Below are 23,822 nucleotides of genomic sequence, written 5' to 3'. Positions count from 1 at the left end.
AATATTGGGGTGTCTCTAGTGCTGTGGGATGCTGCGTTTTAAATTGAGCAGCTCCTGAAGGCAGGACAAGGAGTCTTAGATAGATAGATGCAATTTCTTCTCATGGGATCAATAAAGTATCTATCTATCTTAACCTTTTGATTTGAAGGGAATGTAAATAACAGCCAGGTTGTCTCTTTGGTAGTGTTGTATCTGGCTCTGTCAACAGTGCCTTTTGCTCCTTGTGTGGATTAAGTCATACTTATGAATTGATCACAAACATTTAGGCATTCTCTCCTTCTGGGATTGATTTTATCATTGTGAGTGGCCAAAGGTTCCTTATATATTTAATTAAAAGTCTTTAATTGTACAAAATTAAGAAATTACAAATGAATGACAAAATGGTTTTAAAAAGTTTATTTTTAAAAAGGAAACATTAAGAAAATGTCTATACATTTCTGCACATCAGAAATGTTACATTCAGAATTCTATATCAATTAATAGTTTTATTTCAGAAACATATTGTACAAGAAAAAAGACTGAGTGGAATAGGGAACTTTAAGGTCTCCCTGTTTTAAAACACAAACTGCAGGTCCTGTAGACAAAGGACAGTGACTCACTGGTCAGAGCTCTCAGGTGACAGAGAGTGTCAGTGTGGAAGCAGTGGAGTGAAGTGGACTCAGGTCACATACAGTCTCAGTGCTCAGAACTGTTGTAAGACTGTGTGACTCTGTTGGTGAAGCTCTTCTGTGTCTAGACCTGCTGGAGGAGGTTCTCCCAGACAGCTCTGTCAGTCTCACAGCACCCATCCTCTCCCTGAGACTCGTCCCCAACATCATCGTAGTCAGTCCTATCAGGGGCAGGGGCTCCTTCTTCAGAGGGCAGTGTGGGCAGGACCCTGTCCACTCCAGGGCCAGGCTGGAGGACACCTGACAGAGAGACAGACTCATGATTTGTCAAATGAGCCAGTTATTGAAATAATATTGTTACATATTAGGATTATGAAAATTGTGAATATCAAAAATGACTGAGTAGATAAATTAAAAAATAAATTAATCATAACCCCCTACTTTTAAAGATTTTGCCAAGAATATACCCAAGCATTTGGTATAGTTAAAGGCACATAAGAGATTTGTTCTTTGGAACAGCTTTATTGAAAAAAGTACAATTAATTAAATATTTGTTATTAACAACACTACACACACGAAATTACACACAACATAAATATACAGCACGCAATTACAAATTTGCTAACAAGGTGTTTTAGACACCTACATCCTAACCACCCAGAAAATCCTCAAACTGCTACCAAGTATTCAGCTTTTACAGAACACCTATATGAAAGAAAGAGAAACCAAACCTTCTAAACCTAAGATATTACAACCTACAGTTAAATCTCTCTTTGTGAACCCAATTGTTACAAAATGAATGGGAGCCTATCTCCCTGTTCTAAAGATGCTCCCACTAGCCAGGAGAGGCACTCTTTAACTAAGGGATTCTCTAAAGAAGAAATAAAAGTTTCTAAAAACAAACGAAAGGCAAGCTCTCTTTATGAGGGTCAAAGACTAAACTCCAGTCTGGTCTTTCCAGTTGATCTGGACAAGTAGTAGAAGCAAGAAGTAGCTCTCACCTTCTATCATTCCTGGACGGTTGATTGACAATCATTTATCCAGAACTTAACTAAACTTTATGGTTGCTTTGATCACTGAATCTCACACCTCAACATCTCAGCAAACATCTCCTTGCTTTGCAGCCCTTAACCGTGTACTGTAATTGGAATTGGAATTGGAATTGATTTGACATTAGCCACATGTACCTAGATTTTTTAAAACACTTACGTAGTCACAATAGTGTAGTTAATGGGGATTTTAATTTTCTGTAACAATCAGAAATTATAGCAGTATATTTTGAGAGTACTTGTAGACTTTTAGGAACTAATCAAACATAATAATCTATAGTCTCACACATATATTCTAACCAGACAGTATACAATTTATTGATAAAATCATAATTTGCATAACAAACAATAAGCATAATAGAACATACTGTATCTGAGAAGTACTCTGCTTTGATATCAATGGCTATTAGTGGGCTAACAGTTATAGTATACAGAATAGATGTTACAATATTGTACTCAAAAGCATTTAATAGGTTTTTTTAATTCAATTGTATCTTTTTGGAAGAATTGATGATTCAGTGTAGAATTCACTTATACTTATGAAGTATCAATGCTCTAAAACCACAGTGAGGAAGACCTAGTAATTTCCGAGCCTAGTAATTCTCTCTGCAGTCAGAGAACAGAATTCCTGGTCTTGCGGAATCTAAAGCTTTGTTCTGCCCAGACCTCATTCACTCATCATTAATCAGCTGCTGATCAATTGAAATCAATTTAAATCTGATTGGCTAGGTGTGTCAGTAGGTGGGTTTCAGTGACACTGTGATCTTTGTGATCTAACTTTGTACAATTCAGGTCACTCAGTTTTTATTGGCTGTTATTGATCCTTGTAGGACATGACAGAGTGAAGCTACCGCTACTGCAAAATGCCTGATTCCCCCCTGTCTTGGATGACAGTGCAACAGAGATGGATTACTGGAGGTTATCTTTCCCATCCCTGAACTACCTAACCCACACTGAGCCCCCTGGCTGTAGCCCCTTTTACCTGAAGTGGGGTCTCCCTCACCGTCGTCCACATCACTGTATCCAGAGGGTGTCTCATCAGAGAGGAGTCTCCCTGTGAACAGAAGAGAAGGTCAGTAATGGCTCTGTCATTCTGACACAGACTGGCCTGTAAGAGACCTCTTCTCTTCTAGGTAGTGTTTATTTGCAGATATGAAATTAGGTTGAGACTAATTTCTAATGGCAAAGGCTACTGTGGGCTGGTACAGGGGGTACTCCTTAGTCTTATTTATAATAACTCACCTGACACAGTGTCTGGACTCTGGGGCACAGTGATGGCATCATCATAGTACTCAGGGGCCTCTTCTTTCACAGAGGACATCAGCTTTCCTAAAGCACACAGAGCACAGCTTCACTGTCACACATCAGCACACTGAGTTATCTAGAGCACAGGACTGCTGGAGCTCATCAGAACACACTGATTAACTGAACATCACACAGGATCTAAAACTCCAGGCTCAAAGTACAGGAGATCAGGGGGAACCTGATTTCCAGTCCTATTCACAACTGTAATAAATGTAAAACAATTCCTAGATTTTCAAATAAGATGTTGAAGGAAAACAAGGCAGAGAAAGTTTGGCTGTATTTGGACAGAGAGGGTGGTAATGTGAACCCTATGAGATACTGAAGAGGAGCCGGACACTGGCAGCAGTGAACCAGACTGAGTGTGCAGGGCTGAGATCACAGGGAGAGAGTCAGATTCATGTAACTGGTGCAGAGTAGTACAGACTCCGTATTCAGAGGCTGAGATCCAAGAAAGAGTAGAGAGATTCAGACTCTGTGGGATTGGTGCAGAGTTTCCCCATGTGATTGGACTGAAATAACCCACCTGACAAGCCATCTGGACTCTGAGGTACAGTTACAGCAACATCATAGTACTCTGGGATCTCTTCTTTCAGAGAGGTTATCGAGTCTCCTGAACCACACAGAGAGACAGAGAATTTACACTTCAGGACTCAGACTTACTTTGACCATAGAGCTGCAAAGTAATTGGAAAGTGTGATTTTAAATGTTTTGTGGTGTATAGTTAAGCCAAAACTCTAGGGTCGCTGATTTATCTGATCTGAAAGGCAGTTTTTACAGCATGCTTTTCCGCAGTCTCCTTTTCTATCAAAACCAATTAGAGCAGCACCCTGTTTACCACCCCAGAATTGACCAGGTCTAGTTTTGCTGAGATAAGGCTAGTGTGAGGCAACACTGAAGAAACACGTGTGGTTATATTTATATAATTCAGGATTTTCTACATAAGTTCTCTAAATGTCAGCGTGGTTTGAGGTGAGAGTGAGTACTGGACTGAAGACCTCCTCACTCCCACACTGAGCCCCCTGACTCCACCTCCCCTCACCTGGTACTGGGTCTCCCTCACTGTCCTCCACATCATCGTACCCAGAGGGCAGCTCGTCAGAGAGGAATCTCCCTGTGAACAGGAGGACAGATCAGTATTACCTGCAGTCAGACAGCAGACTCATTGTCTTCCACTGGCTGTGGAAGAAGCCAGGGTGTGAACAGTATCTCAGAAGTTGTGTGTATAAGGCAGATCAGGAACTGTGAACTGTGGTGTCAGTTACTTTGACACCAGTTGAGAAAAAAAATCCTACAGTCAGTCAGCACTGTCTCTTACTGGGAGAGAAGCCAGGTTGTCAACAGAAACACAGAGTTTATGATGCTTTTCTTCACTTACTTTGACAGCAGTTGAGAAAGAAAACTCTACAGATTTAAAACCAGTATGGTGAGATTTTCTACAAGTGTTAAGTCCTCAGATCTTCCTCAGAAGATGGAGACTAATCACTCCTGAAGACTCTCTCCACTCACCTCTCCTGGGGGCGCTGTAGGTTCCCTCTCTGGCCAGTTTGTATTCTATTTCCTCGTAAACGGCATCATGATAGGGGGCGAGTGCTCCCTTAGATAGGGCTGTGTGAGAAAACACACTCAGGGTTAACATGCAGGGAGAGGAGTACAAGATCAAACATTGACTACTAAACCTTCTTTGGACATTACAGCACATAAATGTTATGCTTCTGGATTTGCAAATTTCCTGATATCCCCATCTGTAATTGTTGATAATCTTTTTTATACTTTAAATGGTTTTCTCTACCAGGTTTATTTCTCAAGGTAATTATGTAAATATAAGTTCCATGTGAGTGACAGAACTGACCACTAGAGGTCACTATGTGGATGGAGAGTTCCCTCCCTACCTTTCCTCAGATTCCTGTTCTGGATCAGCTGCCCCACTAACAGGGCCAGCACCACAAAGAGCAGAGCCCCCAGCAGCAGGAGGACCAGGGGCGAGGCAGACAGGCCTCCCAGTGGCTGTGTCTGGGGTGTTGTCCTGGTTCTGCCTGAGAGAGGGGGAGACAATGGATGAACAGGGATCAGGAGAGGTGCTCTTGGGCTCATATACACGTCGACACATGTCCTGTTCTCCTCCTGTTCCGATATGTGGCTATCATGGCTTCAGGGTGAACCCAAGATCAATGAAGAATAGTTAAGGATTCCCAATCTAACCCATCAGGACTGACATTAAATCAGTGAGGAAAGAGAGGACACTAGCACAAGATCTACACTGGAAATCTGAAAACACTGATCTTCACTCTGAGAGAGGAGAGGAGACACTACAACAACACTGGGAATCTGAAGAGACACTGATCTTCACACTTAAGGAGGAGAGGAGACACTACAGCTACACTGGAAATCTGAAGAGACAGAAAGACAGGAGTTATCAATGACAAGGAAGATTTCTGTTCACCTGTAGCTGTTGCTGGACTGGCTGTTGTCTCTGACAAACCTGTAAAAGAGATAGGAGAACTGTCATTATTTTGCCTTTGGTTTTACAGCAGGTTGAATCCACAGTGGTCTTAAAAAGAAAATCTTTACATTTGTTCCTTGAGGTCAAATCTAGGATTGCTGGATGAATGGTATCTTGTTCGGAATTAAAGCCTATTGTTGTTCATACACAGGGCTACAAAACATCCCAATCTTGTGACTGATGATCTTAGTTGGTTCAGTTAGATATTAAGCAGTGATAGAGTATGGGTGACATCAGTCTAACTTCTCCATTGATCTGCTACCGTGTTCATCTACAGTTCTAAGACTCTCCTCACCTGTACAGGTAACCCCTGCATCCTCCTTGTGTCGACAGTCGCTCTGATTCAGTCCAGAGTGACAGCAGTCCCACAGGTGAAGTTCACTGCCTGTGCAGTTCACCTCGTCCAGCCAGATGGCACCACTCCCTGGTCCGAATGAGGCCTCTATTGCTGCATTCACTGCATCACCACAGCCCAGCTGTCTGCAGACCACCTGGGCATCCTGCAGGTCCCAGGAGTCGTCACAGACTGTCCCCCAGGAGCCCTCATACCTTAGCTCCACCCGGCCAGAGCAGTTAGTGCCTCCAACCAGGCGCAGAGCCAATGGGACTGAAAGTCAACAGAAAGGTTATTCAGTGTCATTAGATCTGTGACTGTAGACGAGAGCAGAGAGCTTACTGAGTGTCTTCAGCTCAGTGACGTTAGTAGAGGTTAGTGAGGTATTGAGTGGCTCTAGAAGAGAGCTGTATGGTTACTGTTCCTCAGCTCAAGGCTGCAGTGTCTCTGACTGTTTTACACACTGAACTCACCTGGGCAGTACCGCTGAGGCTGCTCTTCCTGAAGGGCTGGAGTGCTTCTGTCAGCTTCTTTTCTAGGACCTTCAAAGATTAATAATAATTATTTCATTTTATACATGTTTGGAGATAAATTAATAAGAATTCAGTTTAAAGCTTTTGTCTGTTCTAAAAATGGCAAAACACTAATTCACAGAGCATTACTCTTCCCTCTGTACCTGAGCAGGTGATCTCAGCCACTTCCCGATCTATGCAGTCATTCTGACCCCAGGGGGAGGAGGGACACTGCCACAGGGTGGAGTCGTGTTTGTGACAGGAGACAAAGTCCAGCCATTTGGGATCAGGGCTCAGCCTGGAGTTTGTCTCTCTGACGGTGCCCTTGTCTCCACAGCCAAGCTGTTTACAGATCACTGCAACTGTGATGTCTGTCATGCTGTTGGCACAGATGCTGCCCCAGGTGCCATTGTAGTAAACCTCTGCCTGTCCTGAACAGCCTGCAGATAGCCTCAGGAGAGTGTGATCTGCCAAGACAGCAGGGAAAGTCAAAGGAAACAAACCCTGACAAGACAGCCCAACGTTTAGTTCTGAACTGGAAAGAAACAACAAGCAAACAATGTGAACAACAACCAGTCTCATTTCCTGTACTAATCCAGTTATAACTGACTCACGTAATGAAACAAGGACAGCTGTACAATGACACAGCTGACATGAAGGTGACAGGAGTGTGTGGTTCTGTTCATTCAGAATCTGGACAGTGCATCACACAGAGCTTTAAAATCCCATTACATGATCAGGTTCTGATCCTAAACGTCATTCTGATCAGCTTGGCTATTTTGCAGCAGCGCAACTAAAAGACTGAGGCATGAAAGTAGAATGTGTGGCTCAGGGTGAGTGGCGCTGCACTATGAATGGAGAAAACGAGGCTCAGGGTGACATTTAACACCGTGTGGGTCATCAGGATCTGCCCGGAAGCCATTCTTGGAACAAATCAAAATGAAACATTTGAGGCAGAAAATCATGAAAGACAATTGATGTGAGAAGTTTGAAGATTGGATCCTAGATCTTACTGGAGGACTGAGATAAATATATCCCCATTCAATAGTGGAGGGGAATTCACATTCAGTGCCAGAGTTTCTTTCTTTCTTTATTTTTATTTTTACTGGGATGTGAATATGTGCATTCCCAGCTGTATCATAACTATATCTTAGTCTCTTTTTACAAAGCTTTGCGTGATCTTGGCCCAAAATATTTGAGTGATCTTTTAGTCCTTTATAATCCCTCTCGTACACTTCAATCACAAGGAGCAGGTTACCTAGTTGTTCCTGGAATTAAAAAAGTCACAGCTGGCAACAGAGCAATTTCTTATAGAGCTCCCCAATTATGGAATAGCCTCCCCGCAGATGTGTGGAATGAAGAAGCACTCCCAATGTTCAAATCTGAGTTAAAAACATATTTGTTTAGTCTAGCCTTCCGATATATATTTAGGAAAAGCAAGCCATGCAACCTACCAATTTCTGCTTTCATTGTCATTCACTTTATTTCTTTTCTATCCATCCAATCTGAGGTGGACTGTTTGGAAGCCCAGGCCCAGAATCCAGCTCCTTCTACCTGTCGAACTCAACTTCCCAGAGAAATTTCAACTAGAGGAAACTACTGAACATTCCGGACATTGCTGGACTTTACCATACATTACTGAACTAAAAATACCAGTCTGCTTTTCCACCATGTAATATAATATAGATGACTTTCATATCTGTTCATTTTAATTAACTCGGTGCCGGCCAGAGGAGGATAGTGTCACGGATGTTGGAAGGGACGAACCGTGGAATGGCAGGAGAGCGAAAATAGACCCTATGCGTAGCAGCAGGACGGGCTCAGCTGTTCAGGAAATGCTGTATAGAAACCTACGCCCTCAGGCCATGGACAGGAGTGACCTGGAGCTAGGTGGGTCTCAGGACATCCGAACCTCAATGCTGAGTGAGGAGCAGAGCAGAAGCAGGAAGTAAACAGGCTACACAACAAGACACACCAGAAAGACATGAATATTCACAGGGAACTAGGAACAGGACAGAAGTGGAGTGCCCTCTAGGTGTACTGGGTGTGACAGATAGGCTCCCCCTTTCGAGCCTTGGTTCCTCTCAAGGTTTCTTCCTACTTTAGTCTAGGGGAGTTTTTCCTTGCCACTGTCGCCTTAGGCTTGCTCACTGGGGGTTCAGGCCCGTAAATCTGTAAAGCTGCATTGTGACAATGTCCGTTGTAAAAATACAAATAAAACTGAATTGTACTGAATTGAATTTTTCTCAATAAGATATATTTAAACACTCTAAATGCAAACCATATCCACAATGTGGAATTCGAGAATATGGATTATTTTTTTTAGCTCGCTTACCTGAGCACAGGATTCTCACATCCTCCTTGTGTCCACAGTCATGCTGTCCCCACCCTGCTGAGGGACACTCCCACAGAGACGAGTCGTTCCCCATACAGCCCACCTCGTCCAGCCAGATGGGTCCAGTTCCCTGGCTGAAGGAGGCTGGCACTGGGGCACTGAGGGCCGTCCCACACTGGAGCTGCCTGCACACCACCTCAGAGTCTGCCAGGTCCCAGGAGTCATCGCAGACTGTCCCCCAGGAGCCACTGTGATAAACCTCCAGCCTCCCAGCACAGTCACTACCTGCCCCAACCAGCCTGAGGGAGCGCTGGGCTAGGAGAGACAGTGATATAGAGACATATATCATTATAGGTGGTGTGGTAATTCTCTGGTCAGCCTGTTTACGCATCATAGAGGATTTCAGATTATAGAGTTATAAGGGAAAAAAGTTTTATATAACAAGGGGTAAACTATGGATTTTTAGCCTGTCTTCAAATTAACTGTCTGTAGAAAATCCAAATAGAAATAGCTATTAGTCAGTGAATTCTGACCATTCGGAGGCTTAGAGAGATATCATTGCTGTTTGGGGCAATGCTGAGCAAAAACCAAGTTTTTGTTTAATCTTCATTGTCTGCATGTCAATTTCATCAGATTCTTATTTGCTAGCAATCAGTTAGTAAGACGTCTTCTTTTTTACTGCTTAACTCCTATATATAGCCTCTTTAGCACTGCCTAGTTCAGTGCTTTTGATATTTTTTTATTTGTTGGTGAAAATGAAAAAACATTCCATATTTCTTTTGAGTGAGAGCACACAGTAGGACATACGAGAAATTTGATGATTCAGGTTTAATATCCAAGGATTTAGCTTCAATTCAAGCCCTGGTCCAGGCCTCTACTGTCTATACTTCACAAGACATTGCACCCCAAAATGTTTAAGGGCACTTTCTTCCAGGCGGAAATTTTCCCTGGATTCTGTGACAACCTGAGACTCCATTTCCAATGGATTTGTTAAAATTCTGAATGTTTTAATATTTTTTTCTTGTTATATCAATGGAAATCCAGCTCATTCATTATAAAACATATATATTATATATAATTATATGTCATATTACATATCATTATATATTATATATCATTAATACAACTAAAAAGATTATTTTTATGTACCAGTACTTTCAATGCTTATGAAGTAGTAAGTGCATCTACATCCATACTTTCCGGTAATGCCCACCAATCATTCTTTTCAAAAAAGAAATAGATAAAATGTTTCTTTCCTTAGGCTGTAGGCTTTCATCGTTCCCAGCTGTCTTAATTAATCTATTGACTTATCATGCAAATATTCTCATTTTTTATCTCTGTTGCTTACAACTGCAACAAAGGAGATCTTCATTAATTAGAAGCACAGGCCTCACATCTGTGATCTGCAGTGGATTAACCTGATGACTAAACACTGCATCTCTACAGTATGGGATGACTGTATTGAACAATATATGGAATCTCTTCTACAATCATACTCAAATTTCATACATTTATCACTGGTTTATTGCCAGTCCATATTAATGGACTTAAAATAAAAACAAATATCACTTCATACAATATATTAACTGCTGCTGACAGGTCCAGTTGTTATATTTTGTGACAAATATTTTTAGGTTTGTGTTTGTCCTACATATCAATGTGCATCTAAAAAAAAATTACTTTGAAAAAATACTTTGAATGGCTCCTACCTGAGCAGAGCAGGGCAGCATCCTGTCCAGTGTTGCAGCTAACTGTCTGTGGAGAACTGCAGTTCACCAGGTGAGACTCGTCCCCGGAGCACTGAATACCTGTCAGACACACAGCACTGTCACTGTCCCATACACAGAGGAGTTATAGACTTGTACTACAGAGCACTGAATACCTGTCAGACACACAGCACTGTCCCATACACAGAGGAGGTATAGACTTGTACTACAGAGCACTGAATACCTGTCAGACACAGTGCACTGTCGCCTGTCTCAAACACAGGGGAGTGGTATATTTGCACCACAGAGCCACAGCCCAGCTGTCTGCAGACCACAGAGGCCTCTCTGTAGCTCCAGGAGTGCTGGAGGAGTCTCCCCCAGGTGCTGTTGTAGTGAACCTCCACTTGGCCATCACAGTGACTCTCTCCTCCTGACAGCCGGACTCCACCGTCTAGAGCTGACAGGGAGGAACCTGTAAAAATCAATAATCATCAGGTTTCATCATCACACATCAACTCTGTAATCCAAGCTCACAGAGGCATTGCCTCCTGACCTGCATTTAGAATGAGAGGCTTCATCCTCTCCAGGTTACAGTAACATCTGACTGATTTCACTTGTTTTATTTGTCTGTCAAATGCACAATCACAACCTTTGGGAAAATTTAACATGAACTGTCCCTGTTTTCTCTATCAGAAAATATCCATTATCTAATGTACAACCAAATGTTGTTGGTACATCATGTTATTATTTAGGTGTGTGTTTATTACATTGATTGACTACTGTTATGTCCCAGTGTATGATCTGTGTGTGTTTTTTTCTGTTATGTCCACACTGCTGACCCTTGATTGTTCTCCCTTCCCCATTGGCCCACCATTACACCACAATGTCCGTATGATGTCGTGATGATGAATTAGCTCTCAGCCAATCAGAACTCATTTTATTCACTATGTAACATGGAGGCTTTCAGGAAGAAAAGGCCTTTCATTTGACTTCGGTCCCATTTGGTTTTGATTATCGGTTCATTTCGTTTCGCTTCTGGTTATTGCTTCGGTTTCGTTTGTTGGTTTGTTTTGCTTTGTGTGTGTGTGTGTATTTTCGTATAGCTTCGGCTTTGTTGTTTTGTTGGTTTTACGTTAGTTTCTTTGTACTTTGGTTTGTTTGTGTGTTCATCCTTGTTTTGCCATTACCTTGCCCCAGTGTTACATGTTCAACTTTTGTGTTCTTTTGTACCCTGCTCCTGTTGATTACTCTTGTTTTCCCTTATTTGTATTCCTGGTTCACTTGTGTTTTTGTGTGAACTTTTGTATAGAAGGTTAGTTTAGGTTGTTGGGTACACTTACACACTTAGTTGATTTTGTATTAGTACACTAGTTTAGTACGGGTGAGTGCCATTTGTCCTGTATGGTTTTGGTTAGTCAGTGCAGGTTAGCTAGGGTGTTGAAGACGCCGAAGACCTTGTGTTTCGGGTTTTCTTTTGTAGTTAGGTTAGCTTTCCCTCACTGTCGTAGCCAGCTCCATTTTGTTTGTTATTTTCTTTCCTTTGGCACCACTCTAGTTCCTTACCCTTGTTATCACGCTTCCTAGTCCCTCACTAAACCCACCTGCTTCCAAAAGAATTATCCTAAATGCTACACCCCTTTACCCCTAGACTTGGGGTCGTAACAACTACCTTCATGGAAAACTGTGTGTTACCCATCATCACAGACTCGTTTTCAATGAAAGTCCTGCACATTTGAACATCATGGGTCAACTGAAGGAAAAATGGATACAGCTAGTTACTCCAATCAATGTATTTTACTCATGAAAAGTCTGGGTGAAGCCAGCGAATAAGACCAGTCAACCATGTGTGAATGGTTTTAAACATTTGTTTTATAACCCCTTCCAAATTTCATTTAATTCAAAAATACAAATTAATAATTTGAAGGATTTCCCTTCAACCAGCAGATATATCGCCCTGCAACTCACAACTGGTAACCCATTACAGCTAGCAGGTGTGAGCCTGGTCAATACCTGGATGGGAGACCTCCTGGGAAAAACTAAGCTTGCTGCTGGAAAAGGTGTTAGAGGTGCCAGCAGGGGATGCACACCCTTCGGCCTGTATGGGTTCTTATGTGCCAGTATAGCAATGGGGACACTATACTGTAAAACGGTGCCGTCGTTCGGATGAGATATAAAACTGAGGTCCTGACTCTCTGGGGTCATTAAATATCCCAGGGTGTTTCTTAGAGGTGTCACCCTGGTGTCCTGGCCAAATTTCCCTCCCTGGCCAATCATGGCCTCAGAATAATCCCCATCTATGAATTGTTCTCCTCTCCACTGAGAGCTTTTGTATGGTGAGTGAACTGGCGCACTCTAGCTGCCGTCACATCATCCAAGTGGGGCTGCACATTGGTGGAAGTGGAAGGGAGTCACCACTACCTGTAAAGCACTTTCAGATGAGTGTCCAGAAAAGTGCTATATAAGTGTAGAAGTTAATTCATGAGTTAGGAGACAACAGACTGACTCAAGGTGATTGCACATAAAACATCTAAAGTGTGTCAAGATTGTCTCTCATTTTGCACGTAATAAAGGCATGCAAAACTATCTCATGTCTGCCAATCATTGCTCCATCATAATTACAATGTTTAATATTCAAGATGTAAATGGGTATTGGTTCTCACCAGAGCAGATGACTCCTGCGTCCTGTCCATGAGAGCACCCTGCTCTCCCCCATGAGGAAACAGCGCAGTGTGAGAGATGGCTTTCATTACCCCGGCACTCAAACACATCAGCCCATACTGGTCCACTGCCCTGTCCAAACCAGGCCTGTCCAGGTGCTGCTACAGCCTCCCCACAGCCCAGCTGCTGGCAGAGAACACTGGCGTCTCTCAGGTCCCAGTACAGGTCACACACTGTCCCCCATTTACTGTCGTACTGCAACTCCACTCGGCCAGAGCAGGAGTCTGAGCCGTTTGCCAGCCTGAACCCTGTGTATCCTGCACACAGGACAGGGATTATAGTTAGGAATTGTGCAGTACTTACACACACCCTTCACACTTACACAAACCAATACTGTCCTACAAGTACCTGAACGTGTTGAATTCCAATTGAATTTGAATGCTTTATTCATTAGCAAAGGTGGCAATTTAAAGTTGAATTAATTTACTGTTAATAAGAAGATTGGTGTAGTTAATCTTCATGGTTAAACACCAACCCCCAGTGCTGACACAGTTATTGTAGCAATCATCAGTTTCTCTTTTAAACTTCAGTTTTGAGCTCCATTAAAGACAGAATGAAATAAATTATCCTCCTCTTACCAAAACACTCCAGTCCCACATCGTTCTCATGGGTGCAGCTCTGTGTCTTTGTGGAGGACTTTGGACAGAAGAACAGGTGCGATTCACTTCCCTGGCACTGGAGCTCCTCTGTCCAGACCTGTCCTTCCCCCTTCCCAAAATGAGCCCCCTTTAGCACCTGTGAGGGAACCCCACAGTCCAGCTCTCGACAGACAACTTCTGCATCCTGCCAGTCAAAGTCAGAGTCACACACTGAGCCCCAGGTCTCTCCGTGCTGCACTTCCAGTCTCCCAGAGCAGAGATCACTGCCTCCAACCACTCTGACCCCTCGATGAGCTGGAATTTCAGAACAATAACAGAGATCACTGTCCCTGACCTTTCTGACCCCTCAATGAGCTGGAATATCAGAACAATAACAGAGATCACTGTCCCTGACCACTCGATATGCTTGAATATAAGAAAAGATAGGAAGAGAGAGCAGGAATAGAGAGTGAGTATTCATTATTTTAACAAAATTGTGATGAATTCTAAAGAATACTAAAACTATGCACTGTTTTGGAATTTTGGGAAATTGCTCAGCCAAAAATTAATCTGTAAATTATCAAGCACACATTCACTGCAGATCAAGTCACTTCCACAGAAACACTGAGAGATCAATGAAAAATAAGTAAAATGACCAGAACCTCTGCGCACCCCACTGTGTCATAGGAGCTGACATCCTAGAACTCTGGGCTTCAAAGTGGGAATTTGGTTGTGAAACACAAGTAATTGACCTGCAGATATCTGAGACCCTGAACCAAGATGAAGAACACATTCTACCCCAAAGCTTCCTGATAAACCTGGAGAAAACCTGGGAACTAAACAATGTCCTTCAATATAAAGCAGAAATGAACACTTACATAAAAAATAAAGTTGTTTTAGACGTCACGTCCAAAGTGGTGCAGAGGTTATAGAAAACCAAGCCTATCACACCCAGTCCAGCTACTGTTGCAGCTGGACTGCCTGACCTGCCCCCTGACAAAAACTGTGAACAGGACTGTCACAACCTGGCACTACTGGGGCAGGACTGTCTGACCTGGGCACTGGTACACACTCTGGACAAGACCACAGACAGGCACTGTGAGTTGTCACAGACTGGCATTGCTGGGACATCTGTCTGACCTGGAACTTGAAATAAATTGCCTTTATTTCTACAAAGACAGACACTCTGGACAAGACCAGGACTGTCACAGCCTGGCACTGCAGGAGCAGGACAGTCAGACCTGGGCACTGACACCCACTCTGGACAAGACCAGGACTGTCACATCCTGGCACTGCTGGAGCAGGACTGACTGACCTGGGCACTGACAGACACTCTGGACAATATGACAACACAAACTAGCTGAGGGTAAGACAGAGTAAAGAGAAACAGACCCTGAGGAAGTATAGGCTCAATTACCGAAGCTCACTTCTATTAAGATTAATAGAAGCAGTATTATTCTTCATGTATTTACAGTATATATTGGCTATGGAGGTGTGCATATGTAAACTTATTTCAGGTACAGTGCCTACATATTATTTTCTAATTTGTAAAGCGATGAGTATGTGGACACAAGACAAGATTGTGATTTCTGTCAAACCCATGAAGATTGATCTGCCATCCTCAGTCACCTGTAAGCTGACATTTAAAAGCAGGAAGCAGTTCACCCAGATGAGATGGGAGCAGAAGGAAGGGACTGATCACTTTTGAGAAAGTTATTAAAGAGCTGGTAAACAGCTTAACTGCCTGTTGTATTCCTTCATGTGAAGATGCTCATTCAAATGTTTAGCTTTAGTTTTTTTGTTTTTGGGTTGTTTTTATTGTTCTGTAAATAATTAAACACTACCTTGGAAATGAAGGCTTTATTTGTGTTCATCCAAATAGCTGCCTGTATACAGCAGCTGGCTTCTGGGTTTGACACTAACTTACAAAGCGTTTTTATTTTCTGAAACCTCAACCCTGGAAAACATAAAACAGAGGGAGAGGGACATTTTTCCCTAGAGAAACAGATGTTATATCAGATTTTTTAGTTATTTTTTAAGAACGTGAATGTATTCATGATGTATTTAAAAAAGGTTACATATGTACACTGAGAACTGAGGGCACATTTGCTAAAGGATTGTAGGAATATGGAACAGGTTACCAGATATCCCAGCTTTCTTGAAGAAACAGTGGATGAGATCCTTGGATCAATACTGACTACCAAATGGACCAGGAAGCTGAGAGATCTCCTCTACTTTGTAATAGATTACATTTTGAGAATACATATCAGTCATATTGTTTTTATTCTATAGTTTTTATTTCTATAGTTTTTAGATATTGTTGTAACTAATTTGTTTCACTCAATCTCACAGAATGCGGTCATTGTTGTTATGTTTGTAAATATATCAGAGAAAAGCAACTGATGTTCAATGTCAATGCTGTAATTCTTTGATCAATACAGCTCTTTGAATCTGAATTTAAATAGAGAAAAGGGAGAAGTAAGAGAGACATAGCAGAACTGTAAGTGAAAATGATCCTGATGAATTACAAGGAGGACAAACTGGAGTTTTCAAATCAAGACCAAGAATAAATTTGTTTATACAGATTTATCGGTCACATACTGTAAATGTATTTGTAGATTTATAGCATTATGATCAAACTCTGTCCTTTGGCCTCTTTATTGATCAATTGTAAAACCTAACAGAAAGCATACAGGTGGGGTTGGGGGTTTCAGACAGTTTTCAATATCTTTTCTACACACTGCAGGAAAAACAATCCAGAAGGAGAAAAGACACAGTGACTTTGAGGGGTGCTGTCACAGCTCTCAGCAGGACAGTAGCAGTGGGAATGAGAGGATGGACAGATGGATCCTGATGATGGACTCTAGATAAATCGAGGAGTTTTAATTCTCCTCAGTGCTGGAGACTGGAGAGAGTCTGTGTCTCCTACCTGAACAGATCACCCCAGAGTCCCAGATGTGAGGATAGCCTTTCTGTTTCACTTCATCTTTTACACAGTCCCTCAGTGCAGACTCTGAGCCGCTGCAGGAAACTTCATCTAGCAGGACTGATCCAGACCCTGGCCCGAAGTGAGCGCTCTTTTTTGCTGATACAGCAGATCCACAGCCCAGCTGTCTGCACACCACTGTAGCATCATTGAGATCCCAGTCATAGTGAGTTACTGTCCCCCACTCTCCACCATGATACACCTCCACTGTCCCCTCACAGGGACTGGCACCATTCACCAGCCTCACATCAGCACTGCCTGCAGAGAGAGAGAAACAATCCCTATCACCATGTCTACAGGATATTTGTATATTAAGACATTTTAGATATACACCTAGAATTTTTATTTTGTTTTACCTGTTTGATTGGATTGCTAGTCTCTCCCATGGGGAACAAGAGACAGTGGAGCGACAGGAAGTCCACCAGCAGCCATCTTACCTCTCCCTCCACACACCTGTGTCCAGATCCTGTTATATATCTCTCTGTCCATATCACTGTGTGACTGCAGAGGGCTGTTCTGCTATGGTTACTACAGTGGACAGTGGCTGTAAAGACTGTGCTCATGTGTTTCTAAAAGCTGTGGTCAGTATAGTGGTCAGTGGCTGTAATGACTGTGATCCTGTGTTTCTGGGAGCTGTGGTCAGTAGAGTGGTCAGTGGCTGTAATGATGGTCTTCCTGTGTTTCTGGAATCTGTGGTCAGTAAAGTGGACAGTGGCTGTAATGACTGTGTTCCTTGGTTTCTGGGAGCTGTGGTCAGTACAGTGGTCAGTGGCTGTAATGATGGTGTTCCTGTCACAGACATCCAAAGGGACTAACCGTGGGGAGCAGGGGAGCGGAAAAAGACCCATATGCGTAGCAGCGAGATGGGAAAAAGGCCTGGGCTCATTAGTGCAAAGAGTTCAGGAATGCCGTATAGAAACCTATGCCCTCAGGGAGCGGACGTGGGGCGCCCTGGTGCTAGGCGGGTCAGGACATCCGAACGTCAATGCTGAGCGAGGACAGAGTGCAAGACCCGGAAATATATAGCCCAAGGGAAAGAGAGGGACAGGAAGGACAGCAGACCGGTAACTAGGGACAGGACAGAGAAGGAGCGCCCTCTGGCTGTAAAGGGCGTGACAGTTCCTGTGTTTCTGGAAGCTGTGGTCAGTATAGTGGTCAGTTGCTGTAATGACGCTGTTCCTGTGTTTCTAGAAGCTGTGGTCAGTAAAGTGGTTAGTGGCTGTAATAACGGTCTTCCTGAATTTCTAGAAGCTGTGGTCAGTAAAGTGGTCAGTGGTTGCAATGACTGTGTTGCTGTGTTTCTAGAAGCTGTGGTCAGTACAGTGGACAGTGGGTGTAATGAGTGTGTTCCTGTGTTTCTGGGAGCTGTGGTCAGTATAGTGGTCAGTAGCTGTAATGACGCTGTTCCTGTGTTTCTAGAAGCTGTGGTCAGTATATTGGTCAGTTGCTGTAATGACGCTGTTCCTGTGTTTCTAGAAGCTGTGGTCAGTAAAGTGGTTAGTGGCTGTAATAACGGTCTTCCTGAATTTCTAGAAGCTGTGGTCAGTAAAGTGGTCAGTGGTTGCAATGACTGTGTTGCTGTGTTTCTAGAAGCTGTGGTCAGTACAGTGGACAGTGGGTGTAATGAGTGTGTTCCTGTGTTTCTGGGAGCTGTGGTCAGTATAGTGGTCAGTAGCTGTAATGACGATGTTCCTGTGTTTCTGGGAGCTGTGGTCAGTACAGTGGACAGTGGCTGTGGTGTCAGAAGGCTGAATGACTGAAACCAGGTTTGGTGTATCTGGTGTATCTGGGTCTCAGGCCCCACATGTACTTAACAGTGCACACTGCCTGCATGTCTGTATCAAGTAAGAGATTTAAACATTGATCTTTTTAATGGTCTACTTTGAAAATAAGTTATAAAATCCAAAACAGAATCAATAAAAATATTTTCTTAATAGATGGATGCTTCACAACTTGTGCTGAAATATGTGAAGTGTAATGCTGCAGAAAGATGGAAAATCTGCAGCAGGAGATATAATTGAAACCCAGGCGCAGGACTTTGAGCTCTTTCAGAGTTTGAATGATCAGGGAGTAACAGATCACATGCAGGCTGCTGGGCTGAATGAAAAAGGTGAACAGAAAGAAAAAATAAAGAGGGACACCTGTCTCCCAGCTGAAATAAAGAAAAGAAAGGCTGGAGAGTCAGCGAGGAAAAGGAAAGAATTAAAAAACAGAAAATATTTCAGGATCGAAGAGCAGGAGTAGTGAGAAATTAAAATAACCAAGTGATAAACTTGACTATGAGAGGAATGCGATCGCTAGGTTCACAAGGTTTAGCTCTAATGATGGAGATTCGGTGTTCTGAACAGTTTCAAATAAAGAGGTGATTAGTGTGACTGGGAGCCTGAATGAAAGACTGAAGGTTTAATTGAAAGACATCCTGACCCAGTCTGAATGACAGGGTGAGTGCTCGAGGGAATGTTGCTGTTGACGCAAGTCAGTCCCAGCCCAGACTGTACGTGAAGTGTGTATACTTACTGTCCAGGGCACATTTACAGTAACTAGATTTGTTCTTTTTGATTACATTTTCAATCACCTTCAGTTTGGAGTGTGAAATATTTTTTTCCATTACACACTATATGCTACAATTCATTTAAATACTATTTTTTATTCATATATTTTTTGCTATGCTTACATGATAAATATGTGAACAATGTGTTTTAGCTTTTACCTCTTAGTACATAATTCACAGATTGAATTATAGTTGCACTTAATAATATATTCTAGAATCACAGTGCACCAGTTGTTTTTATTAATCTTTTTTTTTTAATTCCATAATGTAAGAAAAATTATCCCTATCATTAGTGATCTAAGAGTAACAAACAATAATTCATTTAGCTGTGAAGTATCAGTCAAATGCAGAATAAACATGGAAAAAATAATTAAACCTTTCTCTCTTCAAAATGAAGGACTTCCGGGTCAAATACACATTTCTTCCAACATAATAGACACATTTCTCAAATAAAACTCCAGTCTGAACAGATCCCAAACTTTTGTTTAAAGTTGAAAAAACTACAAGATTTGCCTCAGGACTCCTGTGTTGTTACTGAAACTGGACACTGTTGTCTAAAAGCACCCAGTATGGATTCAGGTCAGAAAACTACAACACACTGCAATACAAATACCTACCACCTGAATGTGACTGTTATAACAAATAAACACAACTATATGTCTTGTCCTCAATCATGTTACAATGTTAGATCCTTCTGCAATATAATTACCATAGTATCTAAAACTACTGTAATCATTCTCAAAAATAACCATGGATCAAAAATATTTTAATACATTTACCTTCAGTACTCTTATTTGTATTAGCACATTCACCTGCAATAGGGCCCGAGTTACTAATATTATTTGTTAATCGGAAACGTGCCTTAAATATACTTTTATCTCTGATCACCTGTCTGTAATAGTTCTTTGCACTAAAATTGTCACCTTCTCTCAAAATACTCTATTTTTAATAACATTTCCATAATGTTATAATTTTATTATTATTAATGTTACTTTAATAATACAGTAAATATAAAATGTATCAATAGTAATAATACTAGAGTCTCAATAATACTCTAGTATTTAATAACACTTATCTCAGTTAAAATATTAGTCTAAAATACTCCAGTGTTTAATAACACATCAGTTAATTACTTATTACATATTAAACATATTAATTCATCAGTGTGTAAAATAAAATATCAGTCCGATCAATACAACAGTGTTTAAAAACACACTGATCTCTGTTAATACACTAGTCTGTTATTATACCTGTTAGAGAGGGCAGAATTGAGCACAATGAAATAAACAACCCCTGGTAAATATTTTGAAGATGTTGTATTATTGTTAAAACATTTATATTCCATTTTCTTTGCAAATGGGAAAATTTCCACAAGTCCTAGCACATGACCCAAATTACAACCAAAATTGTGTATTTTATTATTGTGGTAATAGATAAGGGATTGTCAAGTTGTACAACATTTGTGATAAGGTTGCTAAATATCTACAATATTAATAGCTATAATAATTATATGTTAGTACTTAAAAAACATTATCCTTAGTCTGTGTTGTGTGTAATAGTGTATAACTGCATATAAAACTATTAATACAGCATTAATAGAAAATAGTTTAAAAAACATATAAGCTGAATTAATATTATGATTAATTGTAGAGGTGAAATTCTTGTTAATACTGCAAATTGTTTATTATTTTTCCTTATTTATAGCACCAGAATAAAATCAATTATAATTTTAAGGAATATCCATAAAGCTGAGTTTTAAATTAAACAGAAAAGCACTTCTGCATGCTGTGGTCACTACGGCGGGCAGTGGCTGTAATAACTGTAGAACCTCAGATGGCTGGTCCTGGGTTCCAGGAGACTGTGGTCACTGTACTGGACACTGTACTAACTCTGTGGCTTCCAAGTCCTGGGACCAGTGTTTCTGTGTTACTGGGACCTGTGGTCACAAAAGTGGTCAGAGGCTGACAGGTACTTCACATGTTGTGCTGAAATGTGTGTGAGGTGTATATTCCCATTGTCTGTATATGAATTGTTGACAATGATTTTCTAGCCTTTACCTGCCAACATCTAAACTTAACACATGATCATCAGATTAAATTATATTAAAGAACAACATTTTTCAAAAATACCAGACAGGTTTAACATATAGGCACAGATACATGTATTATGATGTTGTCCTGAGCAACTGCTCAAAAATCTAAACTTGAGTCCTGTGATTACGAATTAATTTTTAAATATTGCATTTGTATGATAACATGTAATTAAATATTTAATTTGTATAACTCATACTTATATAATTGCATTTGATAATAATTTCAGATTTCGAATGTAGTCAAAAACAATAAAGCATTCTTATTAAAACTTCACAATTTACAAAAAAAAACCTGTCATTAGATAACTAACCTAAAAACACAAAATAAGTTATTTAGCTGTTAAATAATAGACAAATCCTGTATAAACACAAAACACAACTACCATTTTTTAATTCTTGCTGTAATGCCACAATGTCTTGTAGTTGTTAAATTATTAATGTTACACCTCAGTTTCTGATGAGACCCCAGTTAATAATAATACACCTACAATACTAAGAATTTCCACAATTGTGTTAATATTTTTCATTTTATAACTTATAAAGCAATAAAGAATGTAACTTTTATCAGCCTGTCCTTTTCAATGTGAAAACAAGCAAACCTGGTCTTTATGAACCAGGTAATACATATATCAGTTTTATTTTAATACTATAAAAATACAAGAGCTAATTGTCCTATGACTGAAAATGTTTTACATTTTCAAAATGTAATTGTAAGTCTTTAAAATGAAGAATTCACACTCATAACTTCCTATCATATTGGAACACATATTCTTATAACACCTAGAGGAACTACTTGTTTTCACAGCAACTGAATATCACACAGCCTAACGATAGAAACCTGGACTGTCTGAATACACCAAAGATATAATGGCAGCATTAAAACTCCAGTCTTATTTCTCTAGCATAAACACTTTAGGTGGTAATAACACATTTACTGTATATCTATTAATTCATCAGTCTGTAATAATTTAATATGAGTCACAATAATAATTCACTATTTAAAAACACGTGTATCTCTATTAATGCACCAGTCTGTAATAAGACAATACAGAGGAGTCAGAATTGAACACAATAAAACAATAAACAACCCAGGGTATTTCTGAATCATCCTGTATAATATGATATTATTCTAGAAACATTTTTTATTGCTCACACTTTTTTTGTTTTCGAGTAAATGAAGACTTTTTCACGTCACAACATATCACTCAAATTATCACTTATATATAAAGTTTATTATTACAGTAACGATTAAGTTAAATAACTTTTTAAAGATTTTATACACTCCATGTTTTCACAAATTATCAATAGAGGGTGATAATGGCCAGCTTCTGCTCTATCCATCTATAACATTATTATTATATAATGTTTAGAAATCTTAAGAATATTTTTAGAAAATCCAATAAAAATTAAAAGCAACTAATTATATTTAGACACAACTAATTATATTTCCTTACTTACAGAACAAGATAAAATATGGTTATAATATTTTTGATGAATACCCACAAAGCTGAATGTTAAATAAAAATTCAAAAATTGTTCAACCCACTTATTGCTCCATTTCCATAAAAAATCTAATTAATTTAATTCCAGTTGTTGTCTGTCTGTCTGGACAGGAGAAGACTGGTCACTTACTGGCTGAGCTGTGCAGCACCAGGACAGCGAGAGAGAAGATGGACAGGCAGCTCTCCATTGTCATCAGGACAGAGCGCAGCTGAGACCCCTGTCTTCACCCCTGAGCCCACAGGGCAACTGAGCTACTGCTCCGCACCCTGGACCCCCAGTAACAACACAGCCCTCCGCCCCGCCAATCACACACAGCACTGCCTTTTCAGACTGACAGCAGGAACCTCTCACACAGGCGGGACGGCCAATCACACAGGGCCCTTTCAGTCTTCTCCATATATATCAGAGACACATCACTGTTTCCTCTCCCTGAAGACACTCCCAGCAGTGCGGAGGAGAGGAGAGACAGGAGCAGCTCTGTGTCTCACTGGAGGAAACACAGATACAGATACAGACAGCAGGGCTGCAGGTGCTGCAGGGGCAGGAAGAGATCAGATATTAAACTAAAAAAATTGTAGACAAGTATTATATTTTTAAATCAGTATCAAGATAATCAATTATGTATATATGGCCCTGTAATTCTTGCTGTCTGTATCAGGAAGTGTCTAGTGACTGGTGTCCAGAATGTGGTCCTGTGTGCCTTCCTGTCTGTGTCAGGCAGTGTCCAGTGACTGGTGTCCTGAATATGGTCCTGTGTGTCTTGCTGTCTGTGTCAGGCAGTGTCCAATGACTGGTGTCCTGCAGTGACTCACAGAGTTGTTGTGTCTCCAGACAGTAATGTCTTCTGGTCCTGGTCAAGGGCAGTGTGAGGAGAGCTTGTGCTCAAGGTGGCAGTGAGGTCATTCAGGTCAGCACAGGAATACAGAGACAAGGTGGACTGAATAAGAACTGGCTGTCCTGTGACTGTGATCAATAATTTAAATGAAAAAGAAAGAAAAGCTCAGCAGTGATTGTCCCCTCTGTACTGAGCCTGGTGGACAGCAGC

At 41.0% G+C, this 23,822-nt stretch overlaps 1 protein-coding gene across 1 annotated transcript; it reads right to left on the bottom strand.

The window, feature by feature from the left end:
* Positions 1 to 732: 732 nt before the first annotated feature.
* LOC148666610 (antigen WC1.1-like) lies at positions 733 to 23,014 on the bottom strand. Its single transcript, XM_088632922.1, has 16 exons — positions 22,907 to 23,014; positions 16,575 to 16,889; positions 13,646 to 13,960; positions 13,010 to 13,324; positions 10,594 to 10,821; positions 10,353 to 10,451; positions 8,644 to 8,958; positions 6,473 to 6,775; positions 6,270 to 6,338; positions 5,758 to 6,069; positions 5,421 to 5,441; positions 4,852 to 4,995; positions 4,469 to 4,567; positions 4,002 to 4,073; positions 2,606 to 2,711; positions 733 to 829 (listed from the first exon to the last, which is right to left on the bottom strand). Exons 1-16 carry the CDS (start codon positions 22,968 to 22,970, stop codon positions 733 to 735), a joined length of 2,874 nt encoding a protein of 957 aa, XP_088489048.1. The 5' UTR covers positions 22,971 to 23,014.
* Positions 23,015 to 23,822: the final 808 nt, after the last annotated feature.

The sequence above is a fragment of the Lepisosteus platostomus genome, chromosome 5 (genome assembly GCF_059453375.1).
Source record: "Lepisosteus platostomus isolate fLepPlt1 chromosome 5, fLepPlt1.hap1, whole genome shotgun sequence".
Taxonomy (NCBI): domain Eukaryota; kingdom Metazoa; phylum Chordata; class Actinopteri; order Semionotiformes; family Lepisosteidae; genus Lepisosteus; species Lepisosteus platostomus.
This window is presented reverse-complemented; position numbering and strand designations above follow the sequence as displayed.